The 20919-nt window shown below is 46.4% G+C and overlaps 1 protein-coding gene across 1 annotated transcript; it reads left to right on the plus strand.

Moving 5' to 3' along the window:
• Window positions 1-1717: 1717 nt before the first annotated feature.
• Window positions 1718-11108, plus strand: SLC1A4 (solute carrier family 1 member 4). Its single transcript, XM_028497124.1, has 6 exons — window positions 1718-1775; window positions 3152-3318; window positions 5790-6023; window positions 7565-7759; window positions 8062-8196; window positions 10030-11108. The coding sequence occupies exons 2-6, from the start codon at window positions 3179-3181 to the stop codon at window positions 10256-10258; spliced, it is 933 nt and encodes a 310-aa protein (XP_028352925.1). The 5' UTR covers window positions 1718-1775; window positions 3152-3178; the 3' UTR covers window positions 10259-11108.
• The last annotated feature ends 9811 nt before the right edge of the window (window positions 11109-20919 follow it).

Here is a 20919-nt window from a genome sequence, read left to right on the forward strand (position 1 = left end):
CAAGAAACCAAAAAATTTTCCAAAATATCCCACTAGTTCCAGTATCTTTTCATATCACCTAATACCCTCAAATCACATTTTTGAGAGCTCTTAAATATTTTAGATTTTTTTTTTTTTTTTTTTTTTGGCTGTACTGTGTGGCTTGTGGGACCTGAGTTCCTTGACCAGGGATTGAACTTGTGCCCCCTGCAGTGGAAGCACCAAATCCTAACCAGTGGACTACCAAGGAATTCCCTAGAATTTTTAAAAAATACATTTTAATCTTTTTTTTCTGATTATAGGGATAACGTATGCTCCTTGCAAAAAATAAAAATAAAGTGCAAAAAAGAAGAAGAAAATAAAAATCACCCATAGTCACTACCTAGAGCTACCCATTAACATTTTGGTATACATCCTTCCAGTATGTTTTTTATATACATGTGCACATTCACATGATTTTAAAATAATTATACTACATAACATTGTTAGTATGTACACGTGCTACACATATTGTTCTGTAACCTGCTCTTATTGTTAACATTTTCTCATGTTGGTAAATATCCTTCTGCATAAATTATTGGCTGTATTCCACTGTATGAGAGTATCATAATTTTACTCAACCAGTCCCTTGATGATGGTTGTTTCCAGTTTTTCCCTAATTTTAGCAATTCTTCAAGTAACTCCCCTGCAGCCATGCTTTATATAGAGAAAGAATATAAAGGTCTAGATTAGATGCACTAAACTGATTGCCTTTTTCAAGCCAAGACTTTTCTGTTTCTACTTACAGCCTCTCTTTAAAAGAGACAAACAAACAAACAAAAACCCTGCATATAAACATAGCTGTGGCTTGTATGTATAATGTGAGCTAGGAGAAAAATACAAGGTTTGCGGGGCTGGCACAGAAGGTGTGGGATGGGTTTTGTTTGCCCTGCCATCCTTAATCATGGGACAGCTGAACCTGTCTGCCTGTCTGAAAGCTTGATAAGTCAAAGCTGAGAGAGACCAGAGCTCTTTAAAGGCCAGTTCAAAGCAAGCCTCTGGATCTGAACCCTCTAAGGGGCTCCTCTTAACAGTTCAGAAGCTAGGTGTCCTTAGAAGGGTCAGGAAGGGTGTCTTATAACAGAGTCCCCTCAACGATAATGCATACTGCCCCAGGGAGATAACTGTGTGCGTCGGGCAGAAGTGTGTGAAGTCAACTGCAGGACCAAAGCCGAAAATGCTGTCTTGCCTTCCAGCCTTTGCTTTGGAGAGTGGAGGCTGAAGGCAGATTAGAAACAGATGCTGAAAAGCAGTCAGGCTCAAATAAGTTCTGGAACATAGTGGAACATAAATAAATGAATGAAAATAAAATTACACATCGCAAAGTGTACTTCGGCGTTGTGGAATGAATTCCAAGTTTCCCCAAATAATATGAACTCTAAGCTGTTTGAGATATCAAACCATCAGCTTGAAAGTGTGCAGACCTTCTCCCAACCAGTGACCCAGGGACATAGGAAATTCTCCCCATTTCCTTGGCTTCCTAAATAACCAGAAGTCTGGAGTGCATGCTGCCTTGGTCTTAAGTTACTTTTGTACAGTTCTCAGAGGCCCTTGTCAGGCCAGCCAAGTGAGGAATGCCCAGAAGACCTGGAATGAAGAAGGATAGAGTAGCAAGAGGCCCAGCAGTCCTCTCGGTTCCTCCAGGTGGTCTTCAGCTGTGAACTGACAGGAGTTTTTCTTTCTCTTGTTCACAGTATGCAACCAACTATAGAGAGGTGACCCACAACACAAGCACTGGAAACATAACCCGTGAAAAGGTAAAACTTTTTGTGAGATCACTTGTGGCAAATACTTATAACACAAATAATGCTTCATAACTGAAGGAGCATACATGATGCCTGTTTTTCTCAGACGGACTGAAGACTTTGGGGTTTGAATGGGCTGTTTGAAACACACGGGTTAGGTTTGCTCCTTTGGCCATTTACCATCTTTAGTGGATCCATTTCATTGAATTGGAACTACTGCCCCCTTTCTTAGAAAAAATAATTTTATAACACCCCTTCGGCTATTCTGAAATATAATTAATAGGTGATTTAACCTACCCCTGCACATAGAATTTGTCTTGGGGGTTTAACTCACTATAACCATCATTCATTCACAAGTATTTTTGAGTACCTGTTGTTTCCCAGACACTGAGCTAAGTCCCAGCCTTCATGCTATATAGCTGAAAGGGACAAGGAGCCTCAAGAATTATTCAATCCAGCCATGGAGCTGCCGTGGGGAGAAGGAGGGACTTTGCCCTTCCCCACCCCCTAGTATACCTCCTTAGGGCTTGAGTGGCTCTGAATTCTACCAGCCTTTCTTTGATTGAAGGAAAAGCTCTACTTTTTTAAAAAAGTGGAAAGCTATTAGTTTAGTCCATTTCACTTCATCTTGCAGATGAAGGGCCTGAAGCTCAGAGAAGTTATTTAGTATCAGAGCTGGGACTAGGATTCAGACTAGAAGGGTGGTAAAAAATGCTCTTTCGGTTTTGACCACGCTGACATGTTTCCTGTTCAGAATTTCAAAATGTGTTGTGATGGAATAAAATGTTCCTCTAACATATGCTTAGAGTAGTGAGATTCAGCACTGCTGGAAAAAAAGAATACATTATACCTGTACATTTTAAGTCAGTGATTTAGGAAAGAATATCCTGAAAATATCCATGTTGATTCTGAACGTCTTTTTTGAAATTCGTCAGTGAGGAGACTATGGTAAGAGCCTAGCAACAAAGAATTTGTTGACATTTAGGAGGCAAAGTTACAATCACTGACTCTTCATCTGAAGGACCTTTTCACCAATCAGCTCTTCTTTTAAAAGCAACCCTTTGAAGTGATTGTCCAACCTCTAGTTGAATATATCCAGTGATGATGAGCTCGCTACTTTCTGCTTCAACCTATGCCCATTTTGAACAGCTTTCAGAGTTAACAACTAGGTGAAGATTTTGTTTGTTGACTTCCATATCCTCAGACTCCATCTCCCCTTGAGTTTCCTGCCCCTTGATTTGTGAAATCACTGAGGGTTAAAGAAAATATGAGCCTTTCCTCCTTCCGGGCGCAGTGTTTCAGTCTGGCAGAGACAACGAGCAAATGCATTCTTTAATTCTCACTCATCTGTTGTCAACTTAGACCCTTTGTCCCCTCTGATCCTACAGATCCCCTTTGGCACAGAAATTGAAGGTATGAACATTTTAGGATTGGTCCTTTTTGCCCTGGTGTTAGGAGTGGCCCTGAAGAAACTCGGCTCTGAAGGAGAAGAGCTCATTCGTTTTTTCAATGCCCTCAATGAGGCGACGATGGTGCTGGTGTCATGGATTATGTGGTGAGTGTCACCCTGCCACCTGCTCTCTCTCTCATTTCTCCTGCCATCCAGAAAAGAACCTGACTTAGCTGTTCTAGGTCACCCCTATGGGACCACCTGGACCAGTGCTCTGTATGTGGTTGATGTACCACAGGCCAGTCTTGGTACAAGGGGTGAAGGACCTCAGAGAAACAGGCATGTGTCATGGTTACCAATCACTTCCTCATCACCCACAATGACCCCTGGGTTTTATCATTGGGGATTTATCTATGAGTCCCACCACTATCCCATATCACATGGGATGCCCATATCATCTTGAGGGCAATGAATTCCATAAATTTGCTATCTGCTGTATAAAATAAGGCTCATTTCACTTTAAAGGATAGACTTCAAGCTTCAGAAGGGCCCCTTCCTATAGTATTTTACAACATGGAGGGTAAATCCATCTTCACTCCATACATATATGTAAACTTGGAATGGTCTTTCCTTTATATGAATGTTTCTTTATGTAATGTCAATGAAAAGGTAATTATTTAATAAGAACCATCAGATTGATTTCTGGCTAACAAGGAAAAAGTTGACAAGATCTCTCAAAATAACTTCTCAGAAATCATACCGATTTCAGTGCCAATGCCTCATAAGCTTTATCCTGCTGTTTTACTCAAACCAAACTTTGTGGGTTTTAACTTCTACCCATTCGTTGCTGAGAAACTAGTTTATCCTTTCGTGCACAAAGCATCTTCCTATTGTCAACCCTTGAATATCCCAGAATGTCTCTCTCTTAGATGGCATTGGGATGGCAGCTGCACTGATTTTAGGAGAGAAGCCTGGAATTTGGTAAGAAAGTTTGAGATTCGGTGGGAAGCCAGATTCGGAGCCTCCCCTGTGGTGTTTATCTTGCTTAACCAAATTTTCTTGCTCACCCCAAAATTCCAGATCTGACTCTATTTTGTAAACATGACACTTCACATGACTGCTGTTGTTCAGGGGAGAAAAATATTTTTAGAAAGGAAAAAATGTTTTCATCACGTCGAGTTATTTTCCTGGCTTATGTTTTTAGTCTAAAATCCTCCCAAAGGTTGGATTAAAGGAAACTGTGCCATAAAGTGATGTTCGTATGTTAAGACATTTGTTTTCAATCTGGAAACCAATTTACAGTCATTCCTTCAATGTGATGTATTAGTTACAGAAGCAGATATTTGGAAAGGCAGACCCAGTTGAGTGTCTTAACCACAGCGAGAGATCTGTTGCCCAAAAAGTGCCTATGCGTGCATAGGAAGTGGGAGTGGTTATCAGAGGAGGGGGCTGGCTTGAGGATGGTCCCTAAAGATTTTGGCCTAATCTCTAATGTTTTAATTTTTTGAAAGGAGAATGTTTTCATGTATTACTATGGGATTTTAAAATAATAATACTGCTTAGAATATCACTGGGAAGAAAACTCAAGAAACCAGTGACATTGGCTGTCTCCTTGGAAGGAAGATGGGTGCTTGGGTACAGAGGTGGAAGGCAGACTCCACCCTTTTGTACCCTTTAAAATTTGAACCGTGTGACATTATTATGTATATAATTAAAATTTACAAATAGGTGCTTCCCTGGTGGCGCAGTTGTTGAAGCCCGCCTGCCGATGCAGGGGACACGGGTTCGTGCCCCGGTCCGGGAAGATCCCACATGCCGCGGAGCGGCTGGGCCCGTGAGCCATGGCCGCTGAGCCTGCGCGTCCGGAGCCTGTGCTCCGCAACGGGAGAGGCCACAACAGTGAGAGGCCCGCATACCGCAAAACAAAAACAAAAACAATAAAAAAAATTTACAAATAAAGTCGATAGTTATAAAATTCTTCCTCAATTTATATTAAATTCAAAACAGCAGGCTTTGGTTCTTTGTAGCGCCCATAGTTCATTTCTTCCCTTCCTGCTTCCCATCCTGCGATTAAAAAAATCTTCACGCTCCAAGAGTGTGTTCCCAGAGGGTCATTGTTAATGACTTTTTCCCACAGAATCATGTTTTCCAAACCACAAAGAATTTAAAACTTCACAAAAGGCCCAGCTTTGGCTCAATTCTGTATCACAGCAATTCTGCAAAAGAGGTGTCTTTTGTGTTTCTAAGTTCTCAGAACAATCCTGAGCAAAGCTGAAAGTCAAGCTCACAGCCCCAGAGGCTTTGCTCTTGAAGAGTTCCTTGCCTTTCCACTTGGGAGCCCATAAGGTTGGTTGCATCCAGCTGTTAAGAACATACAATATCCAAGGGGAAAGAAGTCTGTGTCCTAGTCCTGACTCCATCACCCACAATGAGCAATCATGTTAATTTTACTCAGTTTCATGGCCTGTAAAATGGGCACAGTATGCCCCCATCCTTTTCTGTTCCTTAGGGTCATCCTAGGGAGAGGTGAAGACCACCTAGTTGAGAGTCCCTGCGTTCTGTGACAGGAAAGGCCTACATCTCTCAGCCCCAGCATCACCACCCTGACTGACCAGTGCCCTTTGCTCATGTCCTAGGTACGTACCTGTGGGCATCATGTTCCTGGTTGGAAGCAAGATTGTGGAAATGAAGGACATCATCGTGCTGGTGACCAGCCTGGGGAAATATATCTTCACATCCATATTGGGCCATTTTATTCACGGAGGAATTGTTCTGCCACTTATTTATTTTGTCTTCACGAGAAAAAACCCATTCAAGTTCCTCCTGGGCCTCCTCACACCATTTGCAACAGCATTTGCCACCTGCTCCAGGTGAGTGGGTTTCAGGTGCCCTTGGCTGCTCTGAGCAGTATTAATATGGAACCAGATGAGCCTGTGGTGGATGCACAACCATCATCTTGACATATTTTAATTTCTTGCAGACTCTAAATTGGTGTCATATGATTTTTTTGTACTACCAGCCCTACAGCTCTTATGGAAGTGGATTTTTAGGATTGCCAGAATGAGGGATTGCCTCGTTCCCTTCTTCTTGCTGCTTAGAGGTCAACTGGACCATTACTTAGTCCAACTGTGGGTCTTCACCCTAATTAGACCTCTGCCTAAGTGGAAGAAGGAAGCTACTTAAAATGCATTGCACGGGAATAAAGATACAGACCTACTAGAGAATGGACTTGAGGACACGGGGAGGGGGAAGGGTAAGCTGGGACAAAGTGAGAGAGTGGCATGGACATATATGCACTACCAAACGTAAAATAGATAGCTAGTGGGAAGCAGCTGCATAGCACAGAGAGATCAGCTTGGTGTTTTGTGACTACCTAGAGGGGTGGGATAGGGAGTGTGGGAGGGAGGGAGATGCAAGAGGGAAGAGATATGGGGACATATGTATATGTATAACTGATTCACTTTGTTATAAAGCAGAAACTAACACACCATTGTAAAGCAATTATACTACAATAAAGATGTTAAAAAAAAAAACTCATTGCAGGGAAGTTTCTAGAATGATACCTGCTCAATTCTTTCCCCCTTTGGATGGGTGAATTATTTCCTAAATAAGACCAAGGCATCCTGGTGAGGGATGCATGCTCAGCTCTCTAGGAGGCCACAGTATTGTGGGATTATCTCATTTAGCACAAAAGATGGACCTTGTCATTATTAGAAATCCTTCACAAAAAAATTGGGCTTTCCAAATACATTAAAGGAAACTTTCAAAGGATGGCGACACATCGTTTCACTCACACATTTAGTTTTTGCCTCCCTACTGCATGTTTCCTCCCATCCTGACTGGCTATATGTATATGACAAGGTAGTGGGGGGAAAGAATGAAGGAGGTAAGTTTCTCCAGCTTAGGCAGAAACAAGCCTACTCTCAGCTGTGCCAGCCACACCCTGCAGAATCTGTAGAGCTCACTGGAGAGAGCGGGTCTTATTCTTTGTAATCTAGGAGCACAGTTACTCTTTCCAAACTCTCAGAGCCATCTCGGCTTCTTGGTCTAAAAGAAACAAAAAAAATCATAGTTTGCCTTTTACTTTTTGGGAGGAAAAACATTCAAGAGAGGAGACTCACATTTTGTACCATGAGACAATGTGTGGTTCTTGAGAAATTTGGAACAGGGGTATCCAGGTAAAAAAAAACAAACAGGTAAATCTAAGGAGTCCAATTTTGAATACTTTGGGAGTTAACAAAACCCCACATGAGACAGGAACTCTGCAACAATTCTGATATTTCTCTTATTTCAAGGGGAGAGTGCCATAAACTAGGATGGTGCCAGTTGCTCTGTTCCCAGGTCTGAGCTGAGTAATATGTTAGCCTGGCCAGGAAGGACTATTCTCACGGTTGGTTGTTTGCGTTTCCAGCTCTGCAACCCTTCCCTCTATGATAAAGTGCATTGAAGAAAACAATGGTGTAGACAAGAGGATCGGCAGGTTCATCCTCCCCATCGGGGCCACTGTGAACATGGACGGCGCAGCCATCTTCCAGTGTGTGGCCGCAGTGTTCATTGCCCAGCTCAACAACGTGGAGCTGAAAGCAGGACAGATTTTCACCATTCTGTAAGTTCTATAGTCTTTCCTTCATCATTAGGCCTGGTTCAAAACTTGAGACCTTTTTCTTGTGCTTTCCTTTGAAAAACTTCATGAATACCAATCTCACCATGATTCAGGTGTCTCATTTGTAAACTGAGAACAGCGTGAATTCATTACTTGAAGAGAGTGGAACCTCTCTCAAGGACACAGCTGACAGACTCTAGGGTCGTGTGGTTTTCACTGTCCAAGCCATGGCTGCCATGTTCTGCATGTCTCTGTGCCCCCTCATACTCTGGGCTAATGGCTGATCCTGCTGTCCCATCCCCTAGAGTGACAGCCACAGCGTCCAGTGTTGGAGCAGCGGGTGTGCCAGCTGGAGGGGTCCTCACCATCGCCATTATCCTGGAGGCCATTGGGCTGCCCACTCATGACCTCTCTCTGATCCTGGCTGTGGACTGGATTGTGTAAGTAGCAAGTCCTAAGGGCACCGAATAAAAGAAAGTCTGTATTGAGCTCCCTAGAAGCTTGGCACTCCGCTGGCCTGGGGCATGCTGCGAAACTTAAAACATGTCATTACTGAGAACTTGCTGAGAACATTCAGGAAAGCCAGGGGCCCAAGGGTCTATGGAGATTGTTGGCTGCATAGGGGTCATAGCCATTGGAGCAGCGAGTTTTCGGGAATGATCATCCTTGGCCTGGAACGTCCAAGGAGTGATTTCTGCAAGGGGAGAAAAGATGAGCCCAGCTAATGCGAATGCCATGGCTTGGGCTCAGGAGCGGAGTTAGGAAGGAGCCGTGATCCAGATGACCATTACCAGGGCTCCCATAAAGACACAGAACAGTTTCTGAGTGTTGCTTCCTTGAGTCCCATGATACCTTTCTCAGATACAAACAATACCTGTTTTATAGGGAAGGTCCGCTGAGGTACTGATGTTGGACAGTAGAGCATGTGAATAAGAAAATGAACACTGGAGCCCAGGTACCTGGGTTCAAATCCCAGCTTTGCCATTTACTAGTTGTATGATATGAACCATCTGTGCTTTGGTCTGCCCATCCGTCAAATGGGGATAAGAACAGAACCTACACCAGAGTTATGGTGGAGACTAAATGCGTTAACACATGCATAGCACACAGAAGAGTTCTAGGCACATGGAAGAGCATTCAGTCAACACTGGGGAAGAAAGACACCCCTGGCCAGGCTAGTCAGAGCTGGGCATGGGATACCCTAAACACTGGAGCCTGGCCCTGGGCTCGTGGCTCTACCCATGGTGGTTGGGAATGGTGGTTTCCAATCTTGTGTTTAAGCCCTAGAGACTTGAAGGGGCTTCTCAGAATCCCTACAGCTCCTCTGGGGTGAAATGTGACATGTGCCTTGGAGACCCGCCTCGTCCAGAGAGAGCACTTGGGAGGGAACTCAGTCTCTGCGATGGTAGGTTGAGGTGAGCTGGACGGGACCAGAGCTGCGTGTCAGAGGCCCTGCCTCCTTCCTCACCCTGCTGTTTTCTCTACGTGGGGAGTGCAGGCATGAAGGGGCACTTAGCCAGGACGAGGGACGCGGGGCGCCAAGCGGGCTGCCCAGGTGAGACCTGCGGCCACAGGAGCCCTGTGCCACCGTGACCTCTGATTCCACAGCCCTCAGCTTCTCCAGTGCTGCGGGCAAGGTCACATTTTCCCCCTTTCTTCAGAATGGGCACAATACTTCCTCTGAGCCCCAGGGATGGGGGATGTTTATGGGGGTCTGGGAAGACAAGCTTCTGGAAATGACAGCACTGTTCTCTGTGAGATGGTGTTTGCCATCAGCCAGGGAAAGCATGTGGAGGTTACAATTCAGTAGAGATGCAGTGTCAAAGTGAGGCCAAGAAGGCAGGTTCCCACAGCGCAACCATGAGTGGGAGAGAAGCTGGACCCAGGACGGAATCTATGCGATCATGCCAGCTGTCTGTAACTTTTATACAATGGTGTCTCACACATGAAATGCATACATTGAAAGATTTCTGGAAGGAAACAGAGCCAGAGGTCAATACTGGTTTACTCAGGGTTGCAGAGTATGGGGGGACAGGGGGACTTTTGTTTTCTCCTTTGTACTTTTCTTTTTCCCAAGTTTTCTTGAGGATCTGTTAGTTTCATAAAAAGTATTTGGAGAAAGTCACTTTAGCATCAAGGGAGGCCCTGTACCCTTACTAGCTTGCTCTCCCTCCGTGTCACAGCTTCCTGGTGGCTCAGCCCAAGGTGACATCCACCCCTTGGTGGCTCCAGGCTGCATTGGCTGTAATGCCTGCCTGTTCTCTTCCTCCCAGGGACCGCACCACCACCGTGGTGAACGTGGAGGGCGATGCCCTGGGTGCAGGCATCCTCCACCACCTGAATCAGAAGGCGACGAAGAGAGGCGAGCAGGAACTGAGCGAGGTCAAAGTGGAGGCCGTCCCCAACTGCAAGTCGGAGGAGGAGACGTCACCCCTGGTGACACACCCAAACCCCACCGGCCGTGCGGCCAGCACCCCCGAGTCCAAGGAGTCAGTTCTGTGATGGGGCTGGGCTTCCAGCTTGCCTGCCGGGGATGCCCGCCCCATTGGTCCGGTCGGCAGACCCGGGCACCGCCTTCACTGACTTTTAGCCTCCCGTGCAATGCTTTGGCCCAGTCACCGGTTTGAGGATTACTTCTTAGCACAGGCATTGGGCTTCCCAGCGGGAACTGGTTCCCAAGGACCAGGACACTCTGCCATTTGGCTTACCATGTCTGGGTGCAACTGTGGACACCCCGGCTTTGTTTGGAAACACACCCTTGAGCTGCCGGGTGCGGGGAGTAACAGGCTCACAGGACCTGGTGGTTAAAGCTTGGAAAATGCACATGTTACTTCACTGCACCCAGGAAAGCTCAGCATTGGGTGCTTTCCAGGCAGACCTGGATGGGTGGCAGTCCTCTGTCGCATTGCCTCATGAGCCATAGTAATTGGAAAAATTCCCAAATTCATAACCGTGGCTGGAATTCGCTGAGCTGGGCCTCAGGTGTTGAGTCTACAAATCGGCGTGACTGGCTTCTGGGTCACTAGGCTGGAGGCGCTGCAGGTCGTCGAGTTAGAAATACTCCGTGGTGTTAGCACTGCCAGGGTCTCTGGTCAGTGGCACTAAGTAAACAATTACATTCTGAAGTCAGAGAAAGGAGGGGGAGTACAGGCTGCAGGGGGAAGGGAAGCAGCTTGATCAAGCCAGGATGGACACACACACACACACACACACACACATACATACACACACACACATACACACACACACAGACACACACAGACACACACAGACACACACACACTAATGTCCCCATTCTGGCAAGGGAAGCAGCCTGATCAGGCCAGGACGGACGGACACACACACACACACACACACACACATACATACACACACACACATACACACACACACAGACACACACAGACACACACAGACACACACACACTACTGTCCCCATTCTGGCAAGGGAAGCAGCCTGATCAGGCCAGGACGGACACACACACACACACACACACACACACACACACACACACACACACACACACACACACACTAATGTCCCCATTCTGGCCCCAGCCCTGGGGAGGTTTTCTGCTTTCATGACCTGGGCCTATGTCAACACTGTGGCTCTATACCCATCCACTCTGATTTGGCAACAGGCCAGAGAGGGGCCCCCTCCTCTGGGGAGGTGTGATGTGGTCATCACATTCAGGACCCTGGCTGGTCTAGCAATAGATTTTAATCCAACTAGACCCTCCCTAAAATGCTGCATTGCGGCAAAAACAAATATTTAAAAAACCCCACAAACCCACCCCTTCATTGGAGTGAGGTACCACTGTTCCCAGATGCCCTAGCTTTGGCTGATTTCCATAGACTTGGTTTCCTTTCCCTCCAGGACATCAAAGTTTAAAATTATAAGCTAAATGGTCCACCTGATACTTACTGACTTGAGCTGAACCTAGGGGAGGGGCCTTTACGGAGAGAACAAGCATTGCCTGGGACAGGGAAGGAAAACCTAAAAGGCGCTAGACTGCTATTTCTCTGTGGCTGTTGGTGTGTATCTGTGGGGTAGCCTGCAGCAAGTCCTGGAGCCTCACTTTACCCCATTAGTAAAATGGGGCTGATGTCACCTGCCTCTTACCTACCTCAGAGGGATTTGGTGAGGCAAACTGAGTGAATCCGCGAAAAACAACCATTTCGCATTTTGCTTCTTGGATATCAAGTGCTAACACCCCCGTACCCTCCTTACCGTTACCTAAGTGATACCTAAGTTCTCCAGGAGGCTCCTTCTTCTGGGGAGGACAGCTTTTATGAGCAGGGCTTTGTTCTGTGTGCAGAAGCAACTGTTATCACGTTACTTGTTCTCTTAGTAGTTTCTTGTTAGCATCAAATGCAGCCTCTTCCTGATGTCCTTCATCTTTTTGTGAATTAACTACCCCACTTCCCAGCACACTACTGGGTACCTGACCTCCCTGTGACTCCCAGACCCAGGCACCATTTCTGCCACCGCACACTGGCCATTAAAACTCCCAAACTTTCAGCCTCACTCATTCCCTTGTCACAACTGGAATGGGGGGAGTGGGGACAGAGAGAGTGAAGCTCCCCTGTATTAAGATTGGGGGGCATGGGCCTGAGCGGAATGGGTGGGGAAGAGCCAAGGGGCACAGAGCAGGCCTGGCCCTTTTTCCCTTCAGCCCTCTTTAAACCAGCTAAGTCACTCCCGTCTCCTATGAAGCAGGAGTGACCAGGAGCTGGGCTGAGAGGAGCCTGGAAGCCTTGACCCTCTGGCTTGTTGCTGACGCCTTCTGTTTTCAAAGGGGAAACAATCACGTTGATGGATCCCAAGCTGCAAATGAACATTCACTATTTTTCAGGTGTCACTAGATCTCATCTTTCCTTCTTCCACATATATACATGGCTATTACGTACACATACATATAGGCAGCATGTATGTGGGAGGTATACGTGCGGGTAACATCTATATGTATGTGTGTGTGTATATTTTAGCTCCAGTCCGGGCGTGTTTGAATTTGGACAGAGGTGGACTAACTGCAAGTTGCATGTCTTTGGCATCCTGATTTTCCTGTTTCTAAAGGTGACTTTTACAAAACATGGACAGTAGAGCTGGACAATCAGACCCAGGGACAGCGCATCCTCTATCCTGGACCTGGGATTGCGGTGAGGGGAGCGCCGTACCGGGGGAAGGATGCTTCCTTGTAAAATCCAGATGGTGATTGCTCCCCTTCCCTTGGCTTTCTCCCTGTTTTTCTGTCTGCAACAGGAATCAGACCAGGAGTGACCCAGCTGGGGAAAATGCCACTTTCTCATTGAAGATGTCTCCCCTGTTCTTCTAACATGTTGTCGTAAATACCGTTCATCTCTGACCGTTTTGTATGTGTGACACTTGCCTTAAAACATAGCAGTCCTCAGAAATGAATACAGCCTTTCTACTAGGATCTGCATGTTCCTTTATTCCTTCCTTGTGTTTTGAAGTGGTATTTACTGGTGGAGCTCTTCTAGGGGAGAGGCTGGGGGTGACTGAATTGATTTTTTTTTCTAGTAGCGTTTAGCCAGCACGACCCCCTGAGGCATGGCAGGCCACTCAGGGGGCAGAGCTGCTGCAGGATAGTCACTGATGTGACTTGCGGTGGTGAGTGTCCAGGCTCCTGGGTACCTCCCACTCAGCACTAGCAGGGATCTTGAAACAGTGAGTGGTTTTGCCGCATACCTCCATAAAGTGAAGTCTCCTTAGGACAAGTAGGTCAACAGGCCTTAACTGACCATCTACTGTAAGCCTAGAGCCAAGCTGGAAGAATACCCCAGTCTGTGGAATTACTGAGAAGGTCCCTGCCTAAAACAGTTGCCCATGCCTACCATCCTTGCCACCACACCCAGCCCATTCTTTTATATCATCTCATTTTCAGTGACACCGCATTCCAGCACAATTAGGGAATTTAGAAATCGCTTATAATACGATTATCCTACAAGCTCCCACTAGCAGCCTTAGTTTCCAGATCCTGGGGCCTCTGAAGGAAGAGATCTCCATTCTTACCTGGACATTTCCAGCCCTTCATATAATACGGAAACCGGTTTTATTTTCTGGGCAAGGCCCAAAGGGATGAGGAGAGAGTCTGTGCAGATCAAGGGCCTGATGGGGCCTGTTACTAATGACAATTTAGATTCCCACCTTGGAGTGTGGCTGCCTTGATTCTCTGTTGCGCAGAGTGTTTGGAGGCTGATTAGTACTCAGTGATTCAGATTTCAATGTAGTCAAATCAAGAGGAGCAATTCCACAAGCCCCTTCTTTCCAGGGGAGCAGAAAGGGCACTGATCTGTTTGTTGGGTCACCTGAGCCTGCTCAGAGGAACTTCCCATGACATCGTGAACAGTATAAACGATGGAGCAAGGAAGAGTGTGCACCGTCCGGGTACAGTCGCAGCTCGGCCGCTTGCTTGCTGTGTAACCCTGGGCACGATAACCTCGCTGTGCCTCAGTCTTCTTGTCTTTAAAATGGGAATAATAATCCTACCAGTGGCATAGGCTTGTGAAGAGTAGAGGAGTTGATATACATAAAATGCTCAGAAGAGTGCCTAGCACAGGGAAGGTCCTCTGTTAGTGCTGGCTCTCAAATCAGACACAGAGTGGCAGGAAAGCTTCCCAACCGGTCTGTGGCCCTTTGCATCAGGCCCAACAAATGGCATGTCCTTGTTTGACCCTTTTCCCCTTGGAGAGACAGAAAGGAAGATCTATTTCAACTAGTAGGCCCCTCTGCCTATCCGTGCCTATGTGGTATGAGAGCATGCCCATTTTGAACATTTGTCCTAAAAATATTTGGATAACTGCTTAAAGGGAGCCAGGCTTTATAAACAGGTGTCAAGATGCACTTGAATGTCCCTTATACACAACTGAAGCCCTCTTCTGGAAAACTCAGGCTTTTCTTTCTTCAGCTATATCCTCCCAAGTTGCAACTCCGAATGCAGACAGCTGCCTCCCAGCAGCGCCCTGCCTTCTCCACAGGAATTTGCTCTCCTGGCCTAAGCTCATTCCCTTTTCCTCATGCTCAGGGGAGGCAAAGGCAGGCTTCTGGTCTACTTCCGAATCTCAGGGCCCTTGACCTGCATGCCCCCTTACCTGGGGCTCTCAGTGAGTGAATGAGCACATAGCAAAAGGGAAATCTTGTCATTTGAAAGAAAATCTTCCCACCTCAAGGGAAGACCGCCATGAATCCCCACTGGGTTTTCATCTTTTCAAAGAGTTGGAACTGAGTAACCTAAAATTTCTAAAATCAGTGTCTCAAACCTACATTATTTCCTAGGAGCAATATATAAAAGAGTGTTGGGCTAGATTTTTTAGCAGATTTAGGATTATTTGGAGCTAGACATGAGACTGAGATGATAGTCTTGGGATTCTTAGGGTGGTTTGTACAGCTGAACTTCCCCAGGTGTCCCCTAGCTCCACCTTTAGAGGGAAAAGAAAACCATGCATCAATCTCAGAAGTGTTCCTTCTTTGGAAAAATGTTTTCAGCGAGTGTCTTGAGCTCAGTAGAGATTCGGTGTCTCTTCACTTTTGTAAAAAATAATACCTTTATTGAGATATAATCCACATGCCATAAAATTCACCCCTTTAAAGTATACAATTCAGTGGTTTTTAGTATATTCACAGAGTTGTATAACCATCACCACAGTCTAATTCCAGATTTTCATCAGCCCAAAAAATAAACCCAGGACCTCTGACAACCACTTACCTACTCTCTGTCTCTCTGGATTTGCCTATTCTGGACATTTTGTATATGTAGATATAAAATGTTTCTTTTATAGATACATCCCAGATAAAAAGAATTGGTGTTCAAAATGTAAACACTGCCCACCTTCCCACTACTTCCCTTCTCCCCACCCACACCCACAGGAGAGCCTGTAAGATCTTGTTAATCATCAAATACAGATTCAATCATTTTAGCCTATTGGGGCAAAAAAAGGGGGGGGCGGTGGATTCCTAGATTAATAATGGATTAACGGACTTCCCTGGTGGCACAGTGGTTAAGAATCAGCTTTCCAGTGCTCGACATGGGTTCGAGCCCTGGTCCGGGAAGATCCCACATGCCACGGAGCAAGTAAGCCCGTGCGCCACAACTACTGAGCCTGCGCTCTAGAGCCCTCGAGCCACAACTACTGAAGCCCAAGGGCCTAGAGCCCGTGCTCCGCAACAAGAGACGCCACCACAATGAGAAGCCCGCGCACCACAACAAAGAGTAGCCCCCGCTCGCCACAACTAGAGAAAGCCCGCGCACAGCAACGAAGACCCAATGCAGCCAAAAATAAATAAATTAATTAATTAATTAATAATAATGCATTAACCAGAACACTTAACTAATTTGAAGAACTTTTCCCCAAACATGTATAGCTGATGAAGGTCTAGGTACCCAGACCACATGTTAAGTTACAATGTGGTCTGGATCCAGGCAACTGAGTCTGCTAACATTCTGCTCTCTGCACTATGTGGTTCCATGCCCAGCACCAGGCACGTCATATTCTTTGTAAACGATGCCCCCTGGAGTTATGCAGTGTGCAGACTTCATGGTTATACATGGCAGCCCTGAACTCTGGAGGTGAGTTGCAGTTAAAAGATTTGACTCACGCTCAAACATAAAGCATGTGGAATATGTCTGCCCTGTAAAAAATTTTTTTTTTCCTTTTAATAAGTAGTGGTTAATGAGTCTCGGAGGCAATGAGGCTGAAGTTAAGAGGAACATCCTTAATCAACTTCCCCGATCAGGTTGGTTTTCCAGTTAGCGTGCCTGTCACAAGGGTTTGTTGCCAGCCACTTTGTAGCCTGAATGTACATTTTATCTCTAGGCCACAGAGCACCCTGGGCTGGTTGGCTGGGCTGCTCACAGGCCCTCCTGACCCCCAGCCAAGCCCATGTAAGAGAAGCAATCTCACGACAAAAGGATCTTGTGAGTGGTAGCCCGCTCCATTCAGTCCTTCCAGAAACACAAGAGCAACAATGGCCAGGACTGAAAGAGGCCAGACACCAAAGAGTGCAATGCTCTGTGTGGTGTTATTCCATTTACACCAACAAAACTGACCTACAGAGTTAGAAGTCAGTTGAGTAGCCTGTTCAGGTGGAGAGAGGGGGTGGTGATTAGAGGGGGACTAGAGGGGCCTCCAGAAGTGCTGGCTATGTTCTTGATCTGGATGGGTGTTTGCTTTGTGATAATGAATTAAGTTGACCACATATATTTTATATATTTTTCCATAAGTGAGTAATACTTCATTAGGAAAAATAATAGGGGTGGGGAGCAGGACCCAGCAGGAGATCCAACTCTCTGTAGGGGTTCCCAGTTACTTTGGGTGACCATGTCTTTTCTTAGGTGTCCTGTGGCCCACGGGAAATGCTCTCAGCTAATTGAGTCTTGGTCATCTAGAGCAGGGGTTCAGCCAACCGGCCCCCACGTCAAATCCAGCCTGCTTCTTGCTTTTGCGTGGCCCTCAGGCACTGCTCCAACAGACAAGCATTGTGAGCCATGGAGACCAAGCTTGGGTGGCCCCATCCACTGGGTCGGGGCCAACTCACCCATTAGGCACAGTACACACAGGGCCTAGGGCCCACAATATGTGTAGGAGCCCACAAAGTAATTTATTTTAAAATCAGAAGGAAAGCATATAGCCCATCCTGGATTATATTTGTGTTTATAAAATATAATCACAGTTATAAAATATAATCTTTAATACGTGCTTATGGTGGAAGGGTCCATGTGACAGAAAGGCATGTATGGCCCTGGTCCCCGTTCCCCTCTCCACTCCCAGCACCAGCCTCCCTGGTTGGTGGCCGCATCTTACCCCGGCCCAGGGTCCACACTGGTCACCACCTGCATGTTGGGGACTTCCCTGTTGGCAAATGCTGGGGACCAGGCAGTAGAAGCCCAGTCCAGGTGTCGGCAACTTGGCAAATTGCCTCCCCTCTGGCCAGTGGCCCAAGTTGAGATGACTGGACTTATGCTCCAGGCTCAGGTGACACTGGCAGAATGAAACAGACTGTGGCAGCCCAGCCTCCCGCCCCGTCTATCAAGCCTCTCCCCATCAGGCCAGTGGCTCTCTGTCCTGAAAATGTCTCCAAGATGATGGCACCTGGGCGTCAAGGTGTCCACTCCTGGGAATGGCCCACCCCAGGCAAATGGGGTAGGATGGCGCAGGGCAGGAATTTTCTCTTCTGTTATATAAGAACCTACACTATATCCTCTATTTGGCCCTTCTCCCAGAAAGCCTAAATAACTTACCATCTGGTCCTTTATGGAAAAAGTTTGTCAACCCCTGCTCTGAAGAAAATATGTTCCCTCTCTCCTGACTGATTTGCCACTGGTATGGTTTGGTGGAAATTGGAAAGTCATGTAAACTGTGCCGTAGCGTTCAGCTCAGGAAAGAGGGCCCAGCCATCCCAACCCTAGGACAATGGCCTGAGGTTTGTTGGTTGGCTGGTTGGAAGTTTTACTCGCTGGAAGACAAACAAAGGCACGTATCTCCGGGAGACTCCAAGATGGCCCCCAGCAATCCCTGCCTGCAAGTATTCATGCCCCGGTGGAGCTCCCATCCACACCAAGTAGGCCTCATCTGCGCAAACGAGTCTTTTAACCGGAAGTTGGCCTCCAGCCACAAATGCTACTTACTAGAAAAACTTAAATCCTCAGATGCCTATAGTGAGAGGAGAAAAAGCCACATTCATGAGAATAAATGAGGCAAAGTAGAAAGTCCTACCCAGTGGTTCCCATTAGAATCACCTGACCTTAATAAATGCTTAAGCCCCACCCTCAAAGAGTCTGATTCGATTGGTCTAGGTTTGGACCTGAATAATGTTCATTTTTTTGAGTCCCAGGTGATTCTAATGTGCAGCCAAGGCTGTGAACTGCAGAGCTAGTGATTTATAATAAATATAGATTTGGTCATTCAGGTGACTAAAATCTACTTCTCATATAGAGTTGGTCTTCATCTGCAGTTCCTGGCTCACAGCTCCCCAAACGCTTGGAATTCCCTGAGCTCTAGGAGCACAGCAGCATCTTTTGTCATAGTATTTGATCTCTTGGGCTCAGTTCCTGAAGTTGCTTCGGAGCCATAAGGGTGAGATGAATGTCCTGTTGTTCATAGCCAGCCCCTTTCTACAACTTGGTTTATGTTAATGAGGTGACTTTTGGAAAGCACCTAAGGATGGGAGCTGGTTGCCAGGGGAATCAACCGGTATTAGAGGTTGGAAATTTCAATCCCACCCCCTAACTTCAGGGAGGGGAGACAGGCTGGAGGTTGAATTGATCACCAGTGGCCAATGATTTAATCATTTTTCTTTAAATAAATGCCATTTATTGTATGTCAGTATCACAATAAAGGTGTTAATAAAATCTAAATCTCTTCCTCTACAAAAATCATATCTGGCAAGGTAGTATGTAATGAAGCCTCTATAAAAACCCAAAAGGACATGGTTCGGAGAGCCTCCGGATTGGTGAACACATGGAGATTTTGGGGGAGAATGGCACATTCAGAGAGCACAGAAGCTCCACACCCCTTCCCACATATCTTGCTCTATGCATCTCTTTCATCTGGCCGTTCCTGAATTATATCCTTTTATAATAAACCTGTAATCTGGTAAGTATTTTCTGTGAGCCCTAGCAAGTTAATCAAACCCAAGGAGGGGACCAAGGGGACCCCTGATTTATAGCCAATCAGAAGCACAGGTGACAACCTGGACTTGCGATTGGCATCTGAAGTGGGGGCAGTCTTGTGGGACTGAGCCCTTAAACTGTGGAATCTGATGTTCTCTCCTGGTGACTAGTGTCAGAATTGAGCTGAATTTTAGGACACCCAGATGGTGTTGGAGAATTGATTGGTGGTGTGAGAAAACCAACCCCCCTCCCACCTGCACACTGGGATTTGGTGTTAGAGTTGGAGCTAGCCACTTTAGGCCTTTCTGAGCACAGGTGCCTTCTCTCAGTGTCTAGTCAGTGCTATTGACATGAAACATCTCTAGGCGGCCTTCAGTCCCTATATTCAATTTTTCTGCCATGTGTCTTTTTGTACAATAAAAGTATACTACATTTAGCATTGTTCTATGCAAAGCCGATAGTGCCATTCACATGAGGAATTACAGTATTGAAGAACAGGGTTAACATAGATTTTTTTTTTTTGCTGTACGCGGGCCTCTCACTGTTGTGGCCTCTCCCGTTGCGGAGCACAGGCTCCGGACGCACAGGCTCAGCGGCCATGGCTCACGGGCCCAGCCGCTCCGCGGCATGTGGGATCTTCCCAGACCGGGGCACAAACCCGTGTCCCCTGCATTGGCAGGCGGACTCCCAACCACTGCGCCACCAGGGAAGCCCGAGATTTTTTTTTAACAATACCCATTAGCAAGTAGATGGAGTTTTATACGCTCTCGGCTGAGAGCTGTCATGGCATCCTGTACTGTAAGCCCTGATCAATGAGCACTTGTGCTGTGTTTCTTCATTTTGAGTCATGAAAGTCAATGTGTTCACTTCTCCGTGGTGTTTATGTTCTCATGGTAATAGCTGTCAAAGAACATCCAAGTGACAGTGCTGGAGGTGCCACAAAAGTGCCAAGGAAGAGTGTCAGCTGGCTTTCAAAATGAACACCTTCAGGGAACTGGATGAGGAAACAGCAGAATCTACAGTCAGGTAGGGAGTGCTAGAACCTCCCTGACTGATACGCATTAGAGCACATGGGAGAAAGAGATCCAAACTGTGAACAGGAAGTAGAAGAAAGGGTAACAGGAGATTTGTTACAACTTCAGGGGATTTAAAGAGAATGATGTCACATTTCCTTGAGCCAGTCTGAATAGCTTTGATTTAGACAGAGTAACCTATTGGTAAGATTTCCGAGTTACAGACAACAGAATCCACTCTAGTTACGAGAAGCATCGATTACCGGGTATTAGTAAGAAGCAGAATTTCTGAGAATAATAGGGAAACAGACAGGTTACTAATAGCCAGTAGCCAGGAACAATGCAGCTAAGAGTTCTGAGTTCTAGAAGAACTGTTCTAACAGAAGTTCCATTGCTGGCATTGTCCACTGCCTCACACCATGGATACAAGGAACCAGGCAGTAGAACCGTGTCCCCAGCTACTGCATCTCGACATCCCAATATAGCTCTACCTTGTATTCCTCACTTGCACCTTCCCAGG

This window comes from Physeter macrocephalus, chromosome 12 (genome assembly GCF_002837175.3).
Source record: "Physeter macrocephalus isolate SW-GA chromosome 12, ASM283717v5, whole genome shotgun sequence".
Lineage (NCBI taxonomy): Eukaryota > Metazoa > Chordata > Mammalia > Artiodactyla > Physeteridae > Physeter > Physeter macrocephalus.